This window comes from Abramis brama, assembly GCF_963993115.1.
Source record: "Abramis brama genome assembly, chromosome: 19".
In the NCBI taxonomy this organism is placed as follows: domain Eukaryota; kingdom Metazoa; phylum Chordata; class Actinopteri; order Cypriniformes; family Leuciscidae; genus Abramis; species Abramis brama.
In genome coordinates this window covers 8,824,050-8,845,847 of record NC_139981.1, presented here as the reverse complement: position 1 = coordinate 8,845,847, position 21,798 = coordinate 8,824,050, and the positions used below count along the sequence as shown (strand labels likewise).

The 21,798-nt window shown below is 37.8% G+C and overlaps 2 protein-coding genes across 3 annotated transcripts in view; one reads left to right on the top strand and one right to left on the bottom strand.

Moving 5' to 3' along the window:
- Positions 1–6,698, top strand: part of atrn (attractin) — a 53,097-nt gene extending 46,399 nt beyond the window's left edge. For both annotated transcript variants that reach the window (XM_084093781.1, XM_084093780.1), the window contains exons 25-26: positions 4,440–4,501; positions 5,745–6,698. In XM_084093781.1, the coding sequence (XP_083949907.1) occupies positions 4,440–4,501; positions 5,745–5,865 (183 nt within the window). In that variant the 3' untranslated portion in view covers positions 5,866–6,698. The remainder of the gene's footprint in view (positions 1–4,439; positions 4,502–5,744) is intronic.
- A 14,901-nt stretch (positions 6,699–21,599) lies between these two features.
- gfra4a (GDNF family receptor alpha 4a) overlaps positions 21,600–21,798 on the bottom strand; it is a gene marked incomplete at its 3' end in the record, with an annotated part of 93,389 nt that continues 93,190 nt past the window's right edge. The window contains exon 8 of the mRNA XM_084092647.1: positions 21,600–21,692. Within this exon, the coding sequence (XP_083948773.1) occupies positions 21,600–21,692 (93 nt within the window). The remainder of the gene's footprint in view (positions 21,693–21,798) is intronic.

Below are 21,798 nucleotides of genomic sequence, written 5' to 3'. Positions count from 1 at the left end.
CCTTCCGTCTGTTAATTCACAGTGACCATGTCCTTTTATTTTTTTCTCATAAATATTTGGCCTTTTCTGTCTGGTCTGGAAATGATTTTGCAGAGCTTTCCTTTCCCTCCCTCTTCTCTTCTCCTCTTCTCTCTTCTCCTCTCCTCCTCTTTTCCTTTCCCCCTCCTCTCTTCCTTTTGCTTTGGAAAGTGATCTCGCTTACCCTCCTGTGCTCGGACGCTGAAACTCAGAGTTTGTGTTTGATTGTCCGTCCAGTATTCTAGAGCACGTTCTCTCCTCAGCTCATGGAGAAAGGGTGAATTTCACAGGTAACGCTTATTGTCTCTCTCGCTCACCTTTCCCTTTTCGAAATGACCTTTGGATTCCACGTTTCGTCTAACAGAATGTTTGTGCGGTTCCGAGAGCGAATATGGGAAGAGGGGTCGCGCCGTGGACAGAGGGGCTTTTGTCAGGAGTTTAGAGGAGAACGACGAGAGAGTTCGGGCTGGAGAAAAACGCAGCGCTCAAAACCTGCTCTGTAAACATGGCAGGCTGAGACTGAGAGTGTCAGAAGGAATGTTAAGTTGAAACACATGGTTATTTGAGAGAGAGCCTGAGAGGAATAAGAGAGATCAGAAAGTTCAGAAGAAGCACAATTACATCCTTCTGTTTCTGCCTCTTGTTTTCTTTTTGCCTGTGGTCAAAGAGTCTGCGGCCTGTGTAGGTTTTGGCCGGTGGAATGGAAGTGTGTGTGCGTGTAAATCTAAACTGGAGTATAGTGGGAGCGTTCATGTGCTGACTTTCTGTGTGTGAATGTTATTTAAAAGCTAAATGTACAAGTTACACGTCACCCCCAAATCAAAAGGTTTTTTATTTTACATAAAGAAACCTACTTATTAATTTTATTCATTTATTTATTTAAAGAATCACTATGGTTTTGTGCATTTCATGGCAATGAAGCTTGCTTACTAATCTTAATGGTTATTCCAATTACATCCTCCACTGGATTATAGTAATTACTATATAGTAATATATGGTATAGTAAAATGTAGTAAATAGTAAAATAATATATTACAGTAAAATTATGCTAAAACTTTTTTAAATCCGTGTAAATATAATGCAGTACAACAAATGCTACCACTTTGTTTAAATACAATTTAAGTTATATAATAATTATTTATTCACATGATTTTTTTTTGGCTTAATTGTCATAATACAAAATTTTGGGGTGAAATGACTAAAGTTGCTTTTTTGACAGTTGTTCAATTGTTTCATTTTGCAGACACTACCCTCCGCTTATTTACCAAGGTGAAATTAATGAATAATGACACATATATACACACACACACACACACAAAACATTTACGTCTGAAAAAAGGGAGGTTTTCTAGTGCTAATCAATGTAAGTAATTGCATAATAATGATAATAATAATAATCGTACTACAAAACACTCATTTTACAGAAATAGTTTTTAAAGAATAATGTTCTAGTGCAAATATATATCTCACCTCACGCTCATAGTTTTGATTATAATACATCCTATTTGGTTGGGTGTTTGCATTGAGTCTAGCTGAATTTCGCTCTATTTGTAATACTCTACATTGGATAAATGGTTTGTCTCAAATAGAGGAAAGGCAGGCTTAGATGTTTTTGACAGGTTTTGTGAGATTACTTAAAAAAAAAAAAAAAATACACACTTGAATGTACACTGGAATCAACTTAGTTATTTTTTTCAAGCTCAGTTTAATGTTTAGTTCAAACTTCAAAGTCTGTTTGTAGGTTGACTTCACAAGGAGTGCAGCTGTGTCATGCTTTAAAAAACATGGATCTGTTTCTTTGAGCAGTCCGACGTCAACTTCTACCTCAGCCAATGGTGTGAGTTTGGGGTGGGACTGCCTTTTTGTGCGAACAAAAGCAGATGGGGGCCGAATGTAGAGTTTTTCCCTAGTGGTGCAGAAATGGTAGCCTGGTTAAAACCAGACCATTCTCAGTAGTAATTGAGTTATGGTCTGGCAAAGCTTCATTATTAACTCATTTCCAAAGGGGCGTCACCAACGGACGTCGCTCAAAGGCCTCTGGGCACAATTGGATAGACCTAAAACCAATCAGAGCGATCGTCATCGTGTAAAGCCATATGCTGCGTCCCAATTCGCCTAAGTTACACTACGCCATAAGTATGTACTCTTTTTGTGAAGAAAAGGTATTTACTTTTGAATGTGTAGCAAAAAAGTAGGCAAGCTTTGGGACATACTACTTCGTCATCTTTATCGGACGGATCTGTCGCGTTCATCCTGTCACTTAAACTGCCCTGTCAATCATCTTGTCACAGTTAAAATCCTCTATTAAATCTAATCTTAAATTTAATTTCCTACCGTTTCGAAGAGAAATGTAGTAGCACGTTCATCTGCCAGTGGGTCTTTCATGGAGACTGTCCTCATGTGTTTGCAATTTGAATATAATAATGCATTTAAAAGTTGGTGCGCTTCACCAACGGACGTCGCTCAAATGCCTCTGGGCGCAATTGGATAGACCTAAAACCAATCAGAGCGATCGTCATTGTGTAAAGCCCGCCCCAACGTTTCTGATTGGTGCCGCGATTTCGACGGATTAGAAATGGGCTTGAATGAGCTCTTTGCCAGACTACTTGCAGAGCAAATCTAAATTTGCCGGAAGTTGTCTGGGTTTTCCCAGGCTACAGAAATGGCACACTTCTCCATTAAACTCTGACTAGATATTTGCACTTGTTGATTCTACAGGCTTGATGATTTCTGTTTTTTTATCAGCTTGATTGTGACAGGTTCCCGTTAACATCCTCCTCCACAGACCACACGAGACAAAGTGTATTTCAGTTACGCTAAATAGCTAAACTTGACAGGTGTACTAGAATGTTCTCTCTCGGTTAGTTTGTGTAAGCCACATCTTTGTCCCCTGAATCATGACAAACAAGCTATATTTAGTGTTTACGTCACACACGCCGTACACCACATGAATGCCCATGCGAGTCACAGGTTGTCATGTGTGAATGACAGTGATAGTCAGATTGCTATTGTTTCATGTTGAATGTGTGTGGGTATCAGTGTGTGCTGGAGCTGTGAGTCAGGCCCCGTTTGTCACGGAGACTGTGTGTCTGAGCATGAGAAGGTTGTGGTGTGTGTGTGAGAGGCCGTATCAGTGCACAGCATCTGCTCAATGAGAGCTCTGTGTGAATTCACCCTCCATGCTGTGGACGTCTGGCATGCTCTCTTTTACCCTGTTCTCTCCCTATCCCTCGCTGAAAATGCTGTGCTTATTTTGGAAATTCCTGGAGGAATAGAGAAGGAAGAGTAAGAAAGCAGATGAAAGATGGAGAGTAAATGACAGTATTTTAAAGTGGAACTGTCTCAGGTGTCCCATAGATTCTGTCCTCTTGATGGTAGACAGTTGTGTCAATTGTGCATCCCTAAAAAGAGGGACTGAAAGTGATGTAACTATTGCACTGCTAATTTCATGTGGGAAAGGGTCATTTTAAACACTATGTGAACATTATTCTGGGCATAATATATACCATAATTGTTTCACATGCTAATTAGTCATTTAACTATTCCAGGCTAATCAGGGGTTTTTTTCACACTGTAAAACCTTTGTAAGCCCTTGGTTAACATTCTCATTTGTATATTTGCAAGGTTAATAACGCTGATATGATAAGTACAGAACACAGTGAGCATGGTTTTAATAACAGCTTGACAATCTGGGTAAACGTCGACATTTAAATCTCCTCTGGTTGTCTTATATATTCCGAAAAATACTAGGGGAAAAAAAATGAAGGAAACCGCAGAGCAGCATTTGGCATTGCTTTTAAAAAATGTTCCCTTTCTCAGACACTAAACACAATGTAGAAAGTTGTAGAAGTGCTGTATGAATATTTTATAAAACAAGCACTGTAGAAGTTTATGATTGGTTGCAATTCATTCATTGGTTAAAATTCAACTAACTAGATTACAATAAATGTTTAAAAAAAAATGATTCAAATAAATAAATAGTAAATATTTAAATTAGGCTTAAACATTAATAAAAAGTATCAACACTGTTCTGGAGCAGGCATTATTAACCCAGGATTAAATTGAAAAGGCTCTTGCCTTGTTATTGGAGGACCATCATAGTAACGCCAGATATGCCAAAATAATGTGATTATTACTTATTATATGAATTAGAATGGAGAGTCTGAAACTGTAGAGATGCTCTTTCTATAGATCGTGTGTGTGGAGAGAGGTGGAGAGGGGGGAGGGAGAGGGAGAGGGAGAGGGAGGGGGGGTCATGAATCAGCAGGGGGCAGTATTGGTACAGACAGAAACGAAACGTTTGCTCCCACGTCCTGTTTAGAAAAACTAAAAGCACATGTACAGTCATGCATAAGCATGAAAATGATTTGATGAAAAATGTTTATCTCACTACTTAACACCCGTTTCTCTTTTCTTCTCAGATCGCTTTCTCTCAACACAGTAACTTCATGGATTTGGTTCAGTTCTTTGTCACATTCTTCAGGTGAGACACTTTGCTTGTGTAATAAGCAACCACACAAATTACTGGTGAAGTCTTTGTAGTTCTGAAGTCACAGATATTCTGACATACTACAATCTAAATGCTATACATTTTTATGGAACTAGTTGTATTGCAGTGTGTTTGGGGTGTGAAATGGCTCTAAGCTCTAATTCACCTCTTGAGGACCTGCTGTAATATGTTATTGATTCAGGAAGCAGCTGGCGTAGACCATATACAGCAAACTCCCCCAATGTTTCTGTCACATACACACTTTCTCACACGCATTAAATTTTTTAGTTCATACTGATTCACAAGCAGCAAAAGGGTGATTAAAATATAATAATCACTCAGAGGTGGTCATGCATCATACCTAAGACACGTATGATACATACAGTGCACGTAACATACTTGCACCAAGCCTTGGCTGTGGTCGGCTGTGGTTCCTCATCATTAGTTATGTCAGCTCGGCCATGATAAATTACACCAACTCTTCATAGCCTTGGTCTGTGTGAGTGTGTGTGGGGGTGAGCTATTCCCAAGACCTAGAGCGAATGTATCTCAGCTCTGCACATACCTGCACTTATAAGGTATGAACATGCACCTACACAGTTATGATCCCCTCGCTTACAGCCCAGTTCTCCTATACACGAGAGGCGCATTCATGAGCTTTGGCCCCGATACCATGAGGAGACCAACACTCCTGATCTTTAGTACATAATACATTAGTACATTAATACATTAAACATGAACAGCCCTGTGTGTGTGCTTGAGATGGAATGAATGTATGGATGGATACACACACACACACACACACACACAAAAAAGTCACGTTTACGTCTGAAAAAGGGGAGGTTTTCTAGTGCTAATCAATGTAAATAATTACATAATAATAATAATAATAATAATAAAAACACAAATTTTACAGAAATAATTTTTAAAGAATAACGTTCTAGTGCAAAAATATATCTCATCTCACGCTCATAGTTTTGATTATAATACATCCTATTCGGTTGGGTGTTTGCATTGAGTGACTGAATTTTTTCCCCCAAAAAGTTCACATATTTAAATATTTTAGAGGTCTGCAACTACCTCTAATCCATTAAACATGAAACGTGTGTGTGCTTGAGATGTGATCTTGGCATGGCTCATTGGAACACGGTTGTCTCATTGTTTTCCATAATGGAACATCCAAAAACCTTAACAGTTGTCTTCTCCCTCTCCATTCCCTGTTGTGTCTTGTGTGTAGCTGTTTCCTGTCCTTGCTTCTGGTGGCAGCAGTTGTGTGGAAGATAAAACAGAGCTGCTGGGCATCGCGGCGCAGAGAGGTCAGTGCTGTAGCCTCTCCCTTGTTAGTGGAATCTCATTGACTTTCCCTGCCACATGATTGTCTACCCAGCTTTGAACCATCCTATTAATGTCACATCAGCATCTCTGGATAGATCCATCCACTAGGCTGTTGTTAAACATTTCTACTAGTAGTTGGTTACTATGGGTTCATATATGCTTCATATAGTGACAGTATATACATACTTTCATAAATACAACTTAATGATGACTACTGAGATTGCTGAATTCATTTAAACAGTTATTTACTGTACACAGTTTTCCTCAGAATTCACAAAAACATCATAATCACAATTCTTTTCTATTGAATATACAGTCAAACCAAAATTTATTCAGACACCTTTAACATTTCTCACATTATCACAGTTTATTCGCTATAGTTTAGAAAATGGTAATAAAATTTGACAAGAATGGTTTTGGCCATCCTTCTGTTAGACTGTCTCACAATTAATTAGGTTGAATAGCTGTCAGCTGTAACATTTAAGTACACAATTAGATAATACCAATTAAGGTCAACCAATTACCAAGCAATGCTTCATTTTGTTCAGTCTGTGGTGTCGTATTAACAATTAAATTAACTGGTAGTCCACTGTATGAAGAATTTTTGGGTATATTATGTCACAGTTTACTTTATTTTGATATCCTCACTTACATAAATGAACTATAGTGTCCAGCACCCACTAGTAAAAAAATATCAAAAATTATATCTGGTGTCTGAATCATTTTGGGTTTGACTGTAGACTTTAATTTATTACCAATGTATGTACCAATGTATGTACCAATGTATGTACCAATGTATGCCTTATTCGCTTTTTCACAGCATTTATTCAAAATTATTAAAAAAACATCACATGTTAATGATTTGTCAGTTGATTTTGGAACAGACACAAGGGGAACTAGCATTTCTGGGTAGGGCGGCACCAGCCGTTCCAAAAATGAAAATTCTATCATCAGTTACTCACCCTCATGCCGTTCCAAACCCGTAAGACTTTCATTCATCTTCAAAACACAAATTAAGATATTTTAATGATATTCGAGAGATTTCATTCCCTCCGTTGACAGCTACATAACTATCACTTTGATTCTTCAATTTATAAAGTGATTGTAAAACTAATCCATATGAATCGAGGGGTTTATTCAAAATTTTCTGAAGAGACTCGATCGCTTAAAGGGGTGGTTGATTATGATTTCACTTCTTTAACTTTAGCTAGTGTGTATGCTGCTGTTTGAGCTTAAACAACATCTGCAACGTTCGTTACAACGCTCAAAGCAAAGGAAGATTATTTGCTTTTAAAGAAATTGCTTTTTAAGGACTACAACAAAAGGCTGGTAAGAACCATAGACTGTAAAAAAATATGGACGTAGTGTCCGTGACGTCACCCGTAGGTTTCTAAAGAGCATTTTTGAAGCCTAAAGTGGGCGGAGCCGGCCGTCGCCATCTTGGCCTTGCGTCAGTCCCGGATGGGCAGAGGCGGGGCGTGAGCTGGAGCCTGGCTGACTGTGTATCTGAAACTGATCTGAAATCACCTAACTTAGCTCGACGTGATCGAGTTTTTAGTTCAGGCTGGGCATAGATATATGTTTATTTCTATGCAGGCTGGGGAGGTAATTCTATAACGTTATGTAACTGACAGTAACCTACCAAATCTGCGACTGCACAGGGCCTCGCGCTAAAGTGACAGTTGATGACAGTAAAGCCAATTAAAAGTTCCTATTTTTGCCCTTCGAAATATTAGAATAGTTAAAAGACATGGCTACATGTGAGACTGTATCGTGATTCTGTACTATTCTACCATATTCTACTAGTTGAAAATGTATAATGCAGGAACTCTTAATATTACTCTGAGAGAATGTGTGTGACAGTGATTTATGTGCACAACGTTAACGTTACATGTCAGTCACTCCTTTTTTATAGTCTATGGTCTCTCAGCGCGGCATCGCTCGTCAAGTTCGTAGAGAGTTTATTCAATCCATTTTAAATTCTGATTTTGGCCGCCTCTCAAATGGGTTAAAGTATATTGCCTTTGAAGTTCAAGTAAATGCGCTAGAAAATCCGCGCTCATTCGTGGATGTGCATTTATTGCATGGACGGAGAAAGCGCCGACGCCTGCATGATTTCATCTGACGGTAACAGACAGTTACATAAGCATATTATAATCCATCTGTTCCGTGAGAGCAGAACGAACAAGCCTTTATTGACGTTTTTAAAACTGAAAACTCCAAAAAGCAACGAAATTGTCTGACATCCATTAGTGCATGTTCACAGAGGAAAACTGAAATACAGCGCTGGTTGTTCTCTCGAACGATACTCGACGACAACGACGGAATCCTAAACCGTGGGCGAAGTAGCCTAATTTAATGGGTGTATTATATTGTATGAAATCCCGAAAAAAAGCACAAAACACGGCAGAGAAGGCAAGTTCAGCAGCTAACACTTGCTGAGGTAAAGTGACGGCTAGTAACCGCAGACAAACGGCTAGCATTGACATCAGCGACAACCCACCTGTCACTCAAGTGGCCGCACCCTTAATTATGCAGAACTTTAAATATTAATCAACTAAACGGATGAGTTATAAAAAAATTCACCCCCCTCACAGTTGTCATGAAGGGCTAAATTAGCTGTAGAGACAAAAGCCACATACAGACACCAGGCTGTAAACACGTTTTTTTCTGCTGCAAAATTTGGCATTTTAACATGGGGGAGATACAGATTTGACTCACTTCTGACATCAGCCTCAAGCGGCCAGTCAATGAATTGCAGTTTAACTCACTTCCGTGTTGGTTTCAAGAGAGAGACGGGGAGGTTGCCGCTTGGTAAGAACTACACGACATTCCTCCAGGGTTAGTGACATCACCAACCCTAGAATTTACATAAACCCCGCCCCCTGAACATGATTTATAGATTATCAAGACAGAATATGCTAATCAATGACTAGAAGATAACTACACATAAGCTACATAAATTCATCAACTAACCATTCAGAAATGTCCTGTTACATTCTACATGTTGTCACTTCTTCTTGAGTCTCTCCATCTTTGTCTGAATCCGGTTTGAACATAAGGCTAAAAGTTTTAGAAATTTTCAGTACGTCTGTGAGAGTGCAAGCTGTTGAAGCTCCGCCCTCTGTGAGCAGCAGCTCATTTGCATTTAAAGGAACAGACACAACGGTACGTTTTTGCTCACCCTCAAAAAGTGACAACTTTAAAGGGATACTTCACCGTTTTTTCATATTAAACTATGTTATTCCCTTAACTAAGACGAGTTGATACATACCTCTCTCGTCTCAGTGCGTGCACTCAATCGCTCTGGCGCGGCGGAACTTTGATAGCACTTAGCTTAGCCCAGTTCATTCATTAGGTACCAAACGGAGATGAAGTTAGAAGCGACCAAACACCTCCACGTTTTCCCTATTTAAATACAGTTACACGAGTAGTTCCACGACCAAGTATGGTGACACAAAATAAAACGTGGCGCTTTTCTAAGCGGGTAAAAAGGATAACTATAATGTATGGCGGAATAGCACTTCGACGCGGCGCAGTAAAAAGTCACGTTGCTTCTAATGACAGAAGTGAGAGGGAGAGGATTTTTCAAGCGTGACTTTTTACTGCGCCGAGTCGAAGTGCTTCCAACTTCAAGTGCTATTCCGCACTAACTTCATCTCTGTTTGGTCCCTAATGAATGAACTGAGCTGAGCCAAGTGCTATCAAAGTGACGCCGCGCGCCAGAGCGATTGAGAGATTAGAGAGGTATGTATCAACTCGTCTTAGTTAAGGGAATAACATAGTTTAATATGAAAAAACGGTATCCCTTTAAAGTATCCCTTTCACATGCTATGTAAAAATATCTGTGGGGTATTTTGAGCTAAAACTTCACATACACACTCTGGGGACATCAAAGACTTATTTTACATCTTGTGAAAAGGGCATTATACCACCCCTTTAATATGATTAACAGATTTAATTTAGGCTTTTATTCACATATAAGCATTCATCAACGCACACATCATATATGGTAAACGGAAGCTCAAGCATGTTCACGCTGTGCGAGAACCAAGGAGGTTCATTCTCATGTTACACAGCACGTTTGAGCTTCCACACGAACCAATGAGATTTGTTCTCGCGCGTCAAGCAGGTTCGGTTGAGCTTCTGTTTATGTTCGCTGATCAATGTTTATATGTGAATAAAAGCCTAAATTCAATCTGTTCATCATATAAAGCGATTGTGTCTCTTCAGAAAATTTGGTCTAAACCACTCAATTGATATGGATTAATTTTATGATCTCTTTAGGAACTTTTTGAAGCGACAATGTGGTAGTTGTGTGGACTGTCAATTGAGGGACAGAAATCTCTCCGATTTCATTTAAAATAACTTTGTTTTTCGAAGATGAATAAAAGTCTTACTGGTTTAAAGCAAATACAGCATTCCTGTAGGGAAAAAAAACAGAACAGTCGTTATCAATAGAAATTAATCAAATGTAAAACAATGCATAGTCTTCACTGTATAAATTAAATATAGAATCCTACTAAAATGAAAGGGGCAGTAAGTGATTTTCTTTTAATTTTGTATTTTTGTTTGATTAACTTTGACGCAGGCGGCAGCAGGGATATTATGCTGCTGTCACTTTAAGACCGAATGCACGGATCCATTATACTGTTACACATCCAACTTCTTTCCCAATTGTTTATGTTCACTCTTGGCCAGCGCTGAGGGGGTCAATCGCGGGTCATGTCCCCGCATATGAGTCAGTGTCATTCATGCTACTCTAGTGATTTTGAGTCTAATATAAACTTTATAAAATTATAAACTAATATAAAAAATTTTGAGCAGCTCTAATTCCATATTTTAAACTTGATATACCGTTAATGTTCCTTTAACTAATTGGTGACAATCAACAAATGAATACATTTATTACATTGTGGTCAGTTTTATTAAAAAGAAGAAAAAATGCTGGAATATGACCCTTGGTTTTACGGCCCCCACAGAGAATGAAGAGGTTTGGTTTTGAAAGGTTTCAAGAGGCCATTTTAAGCCACGCAGGGGTGTTTATAAGAGCTAATGTGAGTGTCTTTTAAAGGACCCTCTTCACCATCTGGCTTAGTGAAGTGCTCTCATCCAATAAAAAGTGCTTATACTTTTTCCTCTCTTTCACGCAACAATCAAGCACACATGCATATGCGTACCTGCATATCATTTACTATCTCAGCTTTGCACGTTAAAGTTTTGTATTCTTCTGACCCTTTAGCTTCAAGCATGACTTTTACTAATGATCTCCATGGCAACCAGACATAGAGGGCTAATTTAGGGCTAGCATAACCCAGCAGACAAAGTAAAATGTTCTTGAGTCAAAGACGAAGAGGGGTTTTCAGGCAAAAAAAGAAGTGTAATACAGCTTTACATTTTTTTTTTTTTTCATACATTAGAATGTGTCCAGATTAATTTTATATTTTTCTGACCAAAAAAATACTATCATAACTTTTTTTTTTTACCATGATTTACAGAAGTCACCTGCTAAAATGTCATTCAGTGTAACAATAGTTTATATACCAAAAAATCTTACATTTTTATTTAAAACAAGAATCATTTGATGACAAATTAAAAGACTGATTATAAGGATCACATTGCAGCCCCCAAATACTAATTGATTTTAATTTTAAATCTTTATACTTTATACTAGGTTTTACCCATTTGTCAGCAATATGTTTTTGTAAAGAAAAGTGAAAGTCGTTTAAAATATAGTCAAAATTAGTATGATCACATATTCTATATGTGAATGTATTATTTATAAATACAGGTCAGAATAAGAATATTGTTTCATTTTTATATAAATATATCTGTTACGCTGAAGGACCATGGTTTGTAACTCTGAATGACATTTTGTTAAAAAGACTTCGAATATCGTCATTGTACCCATTATTGCAATATTTTTAGTAGTGATGGTCTGTATTATTAGATTAGTTTTAATAATATTCCTGACTAAATGAAGGCAGAAGCAGATATTGAAAAATAAAAAGCATTTTATTCTACTGTTTTGATGCTCCCTGCCTTGCTTGCTTAGCTTGTCACTATGTTTCTGAGTTGCTCGGCCCGAATAATTACTGCTTGCAGCTATATTTAAGAATACTTTCTGTTTGCCAACATAAATGGCTTTAATTGGGATGGGTATTTTGGGTGGAGAATCCCTTCAATGGCCTCTCTTGAACTTGTGACGCCCAAGCTACTGGGTCTGCATTTACTTTTTGGCTTTTTACAGTGCCTAGCAACTCTCTCTGTTCGTGGGCATTTCAAATAAATCAATAACACAATTAAAACAATATAAAGATGCATTCAAATATTAAGTTCAACACATATTTATCAGTGCTTAACATTCCTCATTTATCTGTAATATAAATAAGATGCTAAAATGATTATCTATACAGTGATACTGTCATTCAGTGTAATGGATGAGACTGTGGTGTAACAGAGAATTTGCATTACCCTGAATGACGAAACTTCTACTTCAGCTTATATTGCAGGCCACCAATTTTAAATAGTGAGCTTGACCAGTAAAGTAAATCACAATTATTTAATAACATTTACAATAACATTTACTAACTATTATTTTTTTGACATTTCACTGAATGGCGTGTTTTTGTAACTTAGGGTACCACACCATGAAAAGGTGAAATTATCAAATATTTAGGAGCAATAAACTCACTTTGCTGCAGCACCAGACTGTCTTCAGGGTGCTTTTTGATGATATCAGACTGTTGAATGACTATCAGTTTTTGATATGATTTAAGAGTGGCTTCTTGTTCCTGTCACATTGAATGACCTCTTAACAAATACGGGACAAAAATCCCCTGGTTATTTCATAACTTCACAATAAGACATAGTCCTTTTAATATAACACAGCCAAACACTTATTTGAAAATGCCAAGAAAACAAATATATTTTTAACTTGGTATTTTATGATTATTTAAAGATGAAGTAGTAAAATCACTGACAGTTTTACACATTGGAACATTATTTCACCTATATTTTGAGAGTTTTATTTTCACAAAAGTTATTTGAAACATAAAAGTAGACGCTTTATTTGCTTTTAATGATTGTATATGTATATAAAATCACTTTTTGTCAAATAAATTTGATGCGGGCACCGAATTGGTGATGCCTCGACTTTGATTTTCTTACTTTACTCTTACGCTTGCACTTGATGGAATGGGAGTTTTTCTGATTCCTCCAGGTCTAAATAATTATACACAATGGTTAAAAGATCAGCCCTTATAGTTGCCTAAAACATAAACTAAGCTAAATTATAAAATAAGCCACTTTCATAGTATTGAAACTACAGAAATTATGAGATTATACAGCAGTATAAAACACATTTACATAAAAAAAAAAACCTTTATTCTTTTTCATTTGGGACCGCTGTCCCAAAAATATGATTTTGAATGATCTGTGTCAACAACATTATCATAAAGCTGAATATATGTGTGTGTCCTCTGTTTGAACACCAACGTCCTGTTTGAAGGTTTGAAAAACCATCTGAGGGTCGCTCGGATGTCGAAACTATAATTGCAAATCAGAAGTGACCTTTTCTCAAAGCGCTGTGTGTGTGTGTGTGTGTGTGTGTGTGTGTGCGTACTTCTCTATGTGCACAAGTAATTACACCGAATTCCTCCAGAAGTGCTCTGAAAGAGTTTCCAGGTAAATCTTTCAGTGATAAATATCACAAGCCTTGCAGGGAGAGAATGTATTGTGAACCAAAAATCAAAGATGCGGGATATCAGTTTTTCAGGGACTATCCTCTGTAATTGTTAGATATGCAAATGAGGGCCACTCAGCCGAGATGAGCTGATGCTAACAGACTACTGATTATTTTCTTTAATCTTGTGACTGTGTGCGTCATTCAAAGAATATTTAGTGTCCTTTCAAAAAAATCCTTTCAAATTTGTATTTAGTCCTATTTTAAAGCAAGACTGCATGTGCCGAATGAATCCTGGATCTGTTACGCAATACTGCTAAGAATGTTTGTGTGCGCATGGAGTATGTTGAAGATCTGCCTTGAGAATAATGTTAATTTATGAACTAATTAAATTAACTTTTTTCTGTTCCTAACCCTGAACACAATATTTTTCTCTCTCACACACACACAAAGGTAACAAGATTAAGATTTGTGATGAGCATGAGCTCCTCTTCAGTCATCTTCATGGTCCTCACACACACACACACACACACACTCTTATACACACTAGCTATTGCACCTTTATTGATGAGGCCGTGAATTAAACTGACAGAGAGTGGCTGGTGAATTAGGTGTAGTGGGAATAGCTGTCGATATTCTCTGTCTGTGTGTGTGTGCTGTAATGAGGTGGCCTGATAGCTGTTGTCTACCGTTTGTGTGTGCTCCTTTCACACTGAGAACAAATACATGTGTTACCAACTCTGTCCAAGGTTTTTTCTTAAATAGCTGTATAGTCTTGTTTGTTGTTTTTATTGTTAAATGGGTCATATGAATAATCAGTTATTTGTCATTATTATTTGACTTTATAGCCATCATATTATGAAAACCTGCTGTAACTTCAAACTAAAAATCCAAACTTTTGCCTCTTTATTTCCCTCTTTTCCCATTTTTTTTTTTAGGGTCCCTGTGGATCCTTAAAAAGTCTCTGCACCGACAGACATGCGCTTTGTCGAATTAATGCGTTACCCCTGTGGGTGTCTCGGCATCGGTTAGCACTTTCTACGTTTTTCAGGTCGTTAAATGTCTGAGAAGTGACAATCTAATCTGGTGATTGTCCGGCATCCTGAAAACTCAAGCTTTTGAAAACGGTTATCAAAGTTTTTGAATATGATGCTGTTATCGTCTCCATGGAAACAACACAAAGTGAATTTGTGAAAACCGTGACGCATAATGTTAACTACTGGCTTGGCAGCATAATACAGCGTTTTTAGTCATTTTCACGGATCCTTGTGAATGGGGTTGTTTTGAAAACGTTGCCGTCTGTATGTTAATGCAAAGGAAAAACTTTTCTGTTTTTAGTACATTGTTGTCATGTAAAGACCCTTAAATTTGGAGATGGCAAAAGGAATCTCAATTTAGCAAAACGGGATTCATTATTAAACTTAAAAAGGCTATGATTTAATTACATGTGAACGCTGCTAAACCTTTCAAAGTAACACAACGCTGTTGCGCATTCTACAGTCTTTCAGAGTTATATGAATGTATCTCTAAAGGGAACTATCTTTAGTTAAGTTTCAATGGCATTATCTCTTTTCATCTTGCCTCCAAAACGGCTAATAATGTAGTGTTTATAAGTGCAGTGCAGCTTTGTTTACAGGGTTTCCTGGGGTAACCACTATATTTCTGTTACATAATAGTTACATAAGCTATTACATTTTTTTCTTAATGTGATTTTTAGTCATTTTACAGTTTAGTACACTATAAGAAATGTATATTAACTAAAATAATCTTAAACTGACTAAAAATCAAGTTGAATTTCATATAACTTGTAAAATTGCTTAATTTAGTTACACTCTCACACACTCTCTCTCTCTCTCTCTCTCTGTCACAATGAGCTATCAAGGAGCAGATAGGTTAGATACTGTTGTTCCTAATCACCAGAAGAACTGATGCAAATAGTAAAACCTTGTGCTGTTCCTGTAGCAACATTGTAGCACTTCCTGCTCATCATTTCCTTCTAAAGAGTCCCTGAGAAACAAGCAGCTGATGTTTATTTTGATCAAGGTCCCTAATTATTTCAGTGCTAAATAATTGTTCTGTGAACCTGTCACAATGAAGTGCAGACTTTTCAAAGAGTCTATTATTGGAAGGATGTTGCAATAAAAAAGTATATTGTGCTCAAAAAGGAAATCCGCAACTCAAGTCCAGCAAAGGTTCTCATTTCATGTGGGAAGAGGGTGTTTGCATAGTCATAGAAGATATTAAAGATGGCTTGTTTTAATTTTAAGGGTCAGTGAGAGAGAGTGGAAAAAAGAAAACTCCTATATATGGAAAAACTAGCCATATTATGAAATTGTCCCACCAAGGCTCACTTATATTTCTCTGATATGACCTTTTAACGGTTTTACCACACATTTTCAGGGAGAGAATTTATTCAGGTAGTTTTTTCTTGATTAAGTTTCTTATAAGGGAGATCTGGGAAAAGACGGTTTTAGTGTGAAAGGGGTCAGTGATTAACCCCTCCTACTTGTCTTGGCGACAGATGTCATTCATGGATGGCGAGTGATTGCAAATAGTCCTCTTTGTGTTCTTGATGATCTGCAGCTGGTCTTTGTAGTGGCAGATGCAGCCAAAATGAGAGCATAATTGATGTTGGCAAAATTAATTTTGTATTCTTTTTGAATACTTATCAGAAATAATTCTGTCAATATCGGTTATTCCCTCATAATTTTGAGCAGAAAAATATTCTTTAGTGTGAGGGGGAAGGAGGTTTGGACAGTGTTTTGAAGGCAGTCACATTCTTGTGACCATCTGTAGCTGTATCTCTAGTGGATTTTTCAGTTGAGATGCTATAGTTTTTGAGATTTTGAAAGAATATTTCTTTCATTTTCAGCACAGAAAAAGTAGGACAAAAAAATGTCAGAAATGTGAAAATGTCCAAAAATCCTTGTACAGTTGGTAAACGTACTGTTGCTCTGTTGAAGGAGACACCAGGTTGGGCCCCTTCTGATTTCTTTTATTCTTGAAAAAGCCTTGTCCACTGTGTTCTTTAATGTTGAAGAAGCCATCCTGGCCCTCCCAATGAAAAGGTTTGAGCAGAAACTGTAGTTCCAGCATGAATACCGCTTGTTTGGCAGCAGGGGGTTTCTGGTGCTTGGAGAGATGTCTTTTTCTTCTTCATAATGTATGGCAGAGCCTTGCAAACAGTGCTCTTGCTCAGTTTCTTTGCACTGTCCTGTACACAGCCTCGTCTCCTTTCCCATGACCCCTCTTCTCTGCAAAGCAATGTCCTCTGGGTGTTTTCTCAGGTTTTATTTAGCAGTGGTTGGGTTGGGATGCACTTTTTTTCAGTAGCATAAGATTGAACTGTAATTGCAGTCAGTTCTGTGGAGTTCAAACACTCCTCAGACTGTTCACCTCTGTGCTAATGTTTTATTTGTGTTGACACATTTTACATTTCTCCTGTGTGAGATGATTAAGAGAAGCACTGCATGATCAGAGCTCCTCTAGGGCAAACAGCCCCTATCGTACTCGAGCAGTCATCCTATATTTTGTTCCGTCTCTGTTTGAGATCATGAACAAAATGAATCTGTTTGTAATTACGGAGATTGTGAGTCAGGGTCATACGATTAAATATGTCACGATTATGGCAGAGACTATATTAGTAGTGATAACCTGCTAATTTTTTGGTTTTCAGTTTAGTTTTAGTTGGCCGTTATATTTTTTAATGATGCAAAAATTTGCCAATTTATATTTTTTAGTTTTTAAAGTTTATATTTTAAATAGTCAATTCATAAGACAGCACAATGCATTACCATCTAATCTAGTGCATTTATGCTACACTCGGGCACCTTTGGACCATTTATGGTTCAGTAGCATAAAATATCATCTTTTGTGTTCAACAGAAGAAAGAAACTCGTATAACAACACGAGGGTGAGTAAATGATGACAAAATTTGTTCCTTTAAATTGTTCAAGTGGATTAAAAAATACTCAAAAGAGAGTAAAAAGTGTGTGTGTGTATATATATATATATATATATATATATATATACCCATCACCAATGCTCTTCTAATGTTCATGCTAGAGAGACGGTGCGACACTACAGCCAGGAAGTGCAATGATGTGATTTAATTCACTGAATGTTCAGATTTTGTGGTGCACATTTATAGCATCACCTTTTTTTGCCTACCTTTTTCAATAATTCGTCTTGGTAATAGTTTTAGTTGATGATTATAACCTTGGAGAGAAGGAGCTGGAATGATTATGATAGAGATTGCGATGAAAGTAGAGAGTGGAAGAAGGGCATCATCTATTCTTTGCCACATTTTCACTCAGTCAGCACAGAATCTGTCTCCACCTCTCCCTCAATCTCTCTCTCTCACTCTCTCTAGCTTACATTCCTTCAGTCTCTCTCCTTTCTCTCTTCACTCTGTATTCCTTCAGAGGATTGAGTGTAAAAGCTTGCATCAGCCTCCCCCTTCTGTTTGATGAAAGGATGCGGGTGTAGAGGAACTCGTCCGGTGCTGTATGTATGTGTTTGTTTGTTTTAACTGTTGTATAGCCAAGTTCATCAGGCTCTTAGCTCCTCTCGATTGGAGGTCAGATTCCCTCTGCAGTAATACGCTCTTACTTTTTCACCCACACACAATCTCACAACAGTTGTTTAGTTGAGGAAAAAAAATAGACATTTGTGTTTCACACACACACACAACAGAGAAACACACTCTCCCGCCCACTATGTGTAATGGATGACTCGACACTAAAAACACTGATTTCAGCATATGGTCCAAGTGAACTAATCTTAACAATCTGTTGCAGTAGAGAATTGGATTCCTAGAAATGGTGCTGCCTTGGCATCAAAATATTTCTCTGTAATAGATCCAGTCTTTACTGATCCCTGTGCCACCGTGAAGGCAACGGGTTATTACAGCAGAACATTTCAGTAAATACCAGTGGGACTCGTTGGCACAAGCTTTCCTTATCCACTCGTGGCAATCAAGAACAGGCTGCAGCTTCAGACTGATTTAAGATGACAAGCAACGTGGGCATGCCTGCTTCCTTCAGAGCGCGCCGGCCCACATCCGCTGCACAGAAATGCCATGGTTAACGAGAACATTCTAGTCATTACAGGTCATGCAAGGCTCTCCTGTATTCCCTTATCTTATCACTCCAATATCCCTCAGAGCACGATTTCATTTTGCTTTGGTACAACAAATGAGCATGGGTTTATCTTTGCAGACTTTATAGAACTGTTGACCTGTTTTTAAAAAAGTAAATACTAACTAGTGGCGTGAGGGCAAGTTTTCACGTTTTGTCTTCATTTTGCACATTCCATGCTAAAATACTTGTTCATCTTTCTAGATTTCTGTAATGTACAATGTAAACACTTTTGAGTGGGTGCAAGTAAAGATAGTCACATTTACCATTGCTCTGTGAAATTTCACGGGGCGAAATCCTGTCATTTAAAGTCCCCCTGTAGTCAATAATTGTATCCCTTAACTCACCTTTGATCACCAAAATGACATATTTAAATGTTTTTTCCTTGAGAAAATTTTACTCCATGCCTTAAAATAGCTTGAATGTACGGTAACTCTACACCCTTATCTCATTTAGCATACGCGGTTCTATGAATATGCAAATTAGCCCCACCTCCTCACTCACACCAGCTCAGAGATCCACTCGTTGATGATCACACGTTGACGTGATTGGATACAAGGTAGTTTGTGACGTCAGAAACACCAGCGATTTCAAACCGTCTTTTAGAGACTGTCTTTGGTTCTTAAGGAAAAAATACTCAGCAATGGTGTTGACATGAATTTGCACATGGTTTGTCTTAAAGCAAATCAAAAACACCTCATAGACATAAACAACATTAAAAACTTGATTTTCACCACAGGGGGACTTCAAATAAAATTCTGCGCGATTGGGAGTTTCACATGAGGGTGAAAAAGTTCTTCACACAGATTCCGCTCGTGTTCAGGTTGTTCAGCAGAATTTGAAGGCGTGATTTGTTTTTAAATGGTCATCTAAAAGTGAATTTCTGGTGAATGCATTTAGTTGTCAGGGTCATACAATATCAGGCTACACATGGTCATGAAATGGCGGATTTCAGGGTTAAAAAGAAATTAATAAAATGAAGTCATAGAAAGGGCATGGAAATCTTCAGTGAATATACATTCTATCTCTTAAATAGTTCATTGACTAGACATTCTTTTTGTGAGTGTAATATATATATATATATATATATATATATATATATATATATATATATATATATATATATATATATATATATATATATATATATACACTCACCTAAAGGATTATTAGGAACACCATACTAATACTGTGTTTGACCCCCTTTCGCCTTCAGAACTGCCTTAATTCTACGTGGCATTGATTCAACAAGGTGCTGAAAGCATTCTTTAGAAATGTTGGCCCATATTGATAGGATAGCATCTTGCAGTTGATGGAGATTTGTGGGATGCACATCCAGGGCACGAAGCTCCCATTCCACCACATCCCAAAGATGCTCTATTGGGTTGAGATCTGGTGACTGTGGGGGCCATTTTAGTACAGTGAACTCATTGTCATGTTCAAGAAATCAATTTGAAATGATTCGAGCTTTGTGACATGGTGCATTATCCTGCTGGAAGTAGCCATCAGAGGATGGGTACATGGTGGTCATAAAGGGATGGACATGGTCAGAAACAATGCTCAGGTAGGCCGTGGCATTTAAACGATGCCCAATTGGCACTAAGGGGCCTAAAGTGTGCCAAGAAAACATCCCCCACACCATTACACCACCACCACCAGCCTGCACAGTGGTAACAAGGCATGATGGATCCATGTTCTCATTCTGTTTACGCCAAATTCTGACTCTACCATCTGAATGTCTCAACAGAAATCGAGACTCATCAGACCAAGCAACATTTTTCCAGTCTTCAACTGTCCAATTTTGGTGAGCTCGTGCAAATTGTAGCCTCTTTTTCCTATTTGTAGTGGAGATGAGTGGTACCCGGTGGGGTCTTCTGCTGTTGTAGCCCATCCGCCTCAAGGTTGTGCGTGTTGTGGCTTCACAAATGCTTTGCTGCATACCTCGGTTGTAACGAGTGGTTATTTCAGTCAAAGTTGCTCTTCTATCAGCTTGAATCAGTCGGCCCATTCTCCTCTGACCTCTAGCATCAACAAGGCATTTTCGCCCACAGGACTGCCGCATACTGGATGTTTTTCCCTTTTCACACCATTCTTTGTAAACCCTAGAAATGGTTGTGCGTGAAAATCCCAATAACTGAGCAGATTATGAAATACTCAGACCGGCCCGTCTGGCACCAACAACCATGCCACGCTCAAAATTGCTTAAATCACCTTTCTTTCCCATTCTGACATTCAGTTTGGAGTTCAGGAGATTGTCTTGACCAGGACCACACCCCTAAATGCATTGAAGCAACTGCCATGTGATTGGTTGATTAGATAATTGCATTAATGAGAAATTGAACAGGTGTTCCTAATAATCCTTTAGGTGAGTGTGTGTATATATATATAATTATTTATTATTATTATTATTATTATTATTATTATTATTATTATATTTTTTTAAATCCTTGTCCAGTAACTATTCTTAGAAAAAATAAAAAATAAACAATTATAACAAAAAAAAACTGAAATGGGGACAGACAGACCGCAGATTTTCAGATTGCTTTTCTGTACAAAAAGAGAACGGATCCATTTTCTAGCTGTAAATCTGTGAAATCATATGTAGACGCTTTGCTATTTATATCCTTATTGAAAATGTGTTTGTCAAACGCAGTGTTTCAGATCAAACCCACCTCAAAAAGCATGTTGTATAGTACTGAAAAACAAAATTCAGAAGTCTGAAATTCTGATTTGTTTAGCATGCGAGTTTTGGCTAAAAGACACGTCTCTTTGAACTTTGTACATTTTTTTTTTTTTTTTCTCTGTCTGCTGCAAGGCAGTGATATTAATTCCACTAATCTGTAGTCTCAGGGGCTTGTGGGAGTAATTAGGCAGTTGGATTACGGCTCATTTGGGGGATTATATTCCTGCATTAATCTCTCACAGTGGTCCAGGTTTATCTCTGGTTGGTTGGATGGCTCTCCTTCCTGTTCTCTGTCATGTTCCTCCCACTTGTAGCCTTTCTCTCTTGCACTTTCTCATCCTGTTGCTGAGACGATTAGATAAATCAGACATACAATGCCATTATTTTTACCGGCAGTCTCATAGGCAACTAAATGATACATTTTTTGCATGTTTTCTTTTTCTCTCTTGAC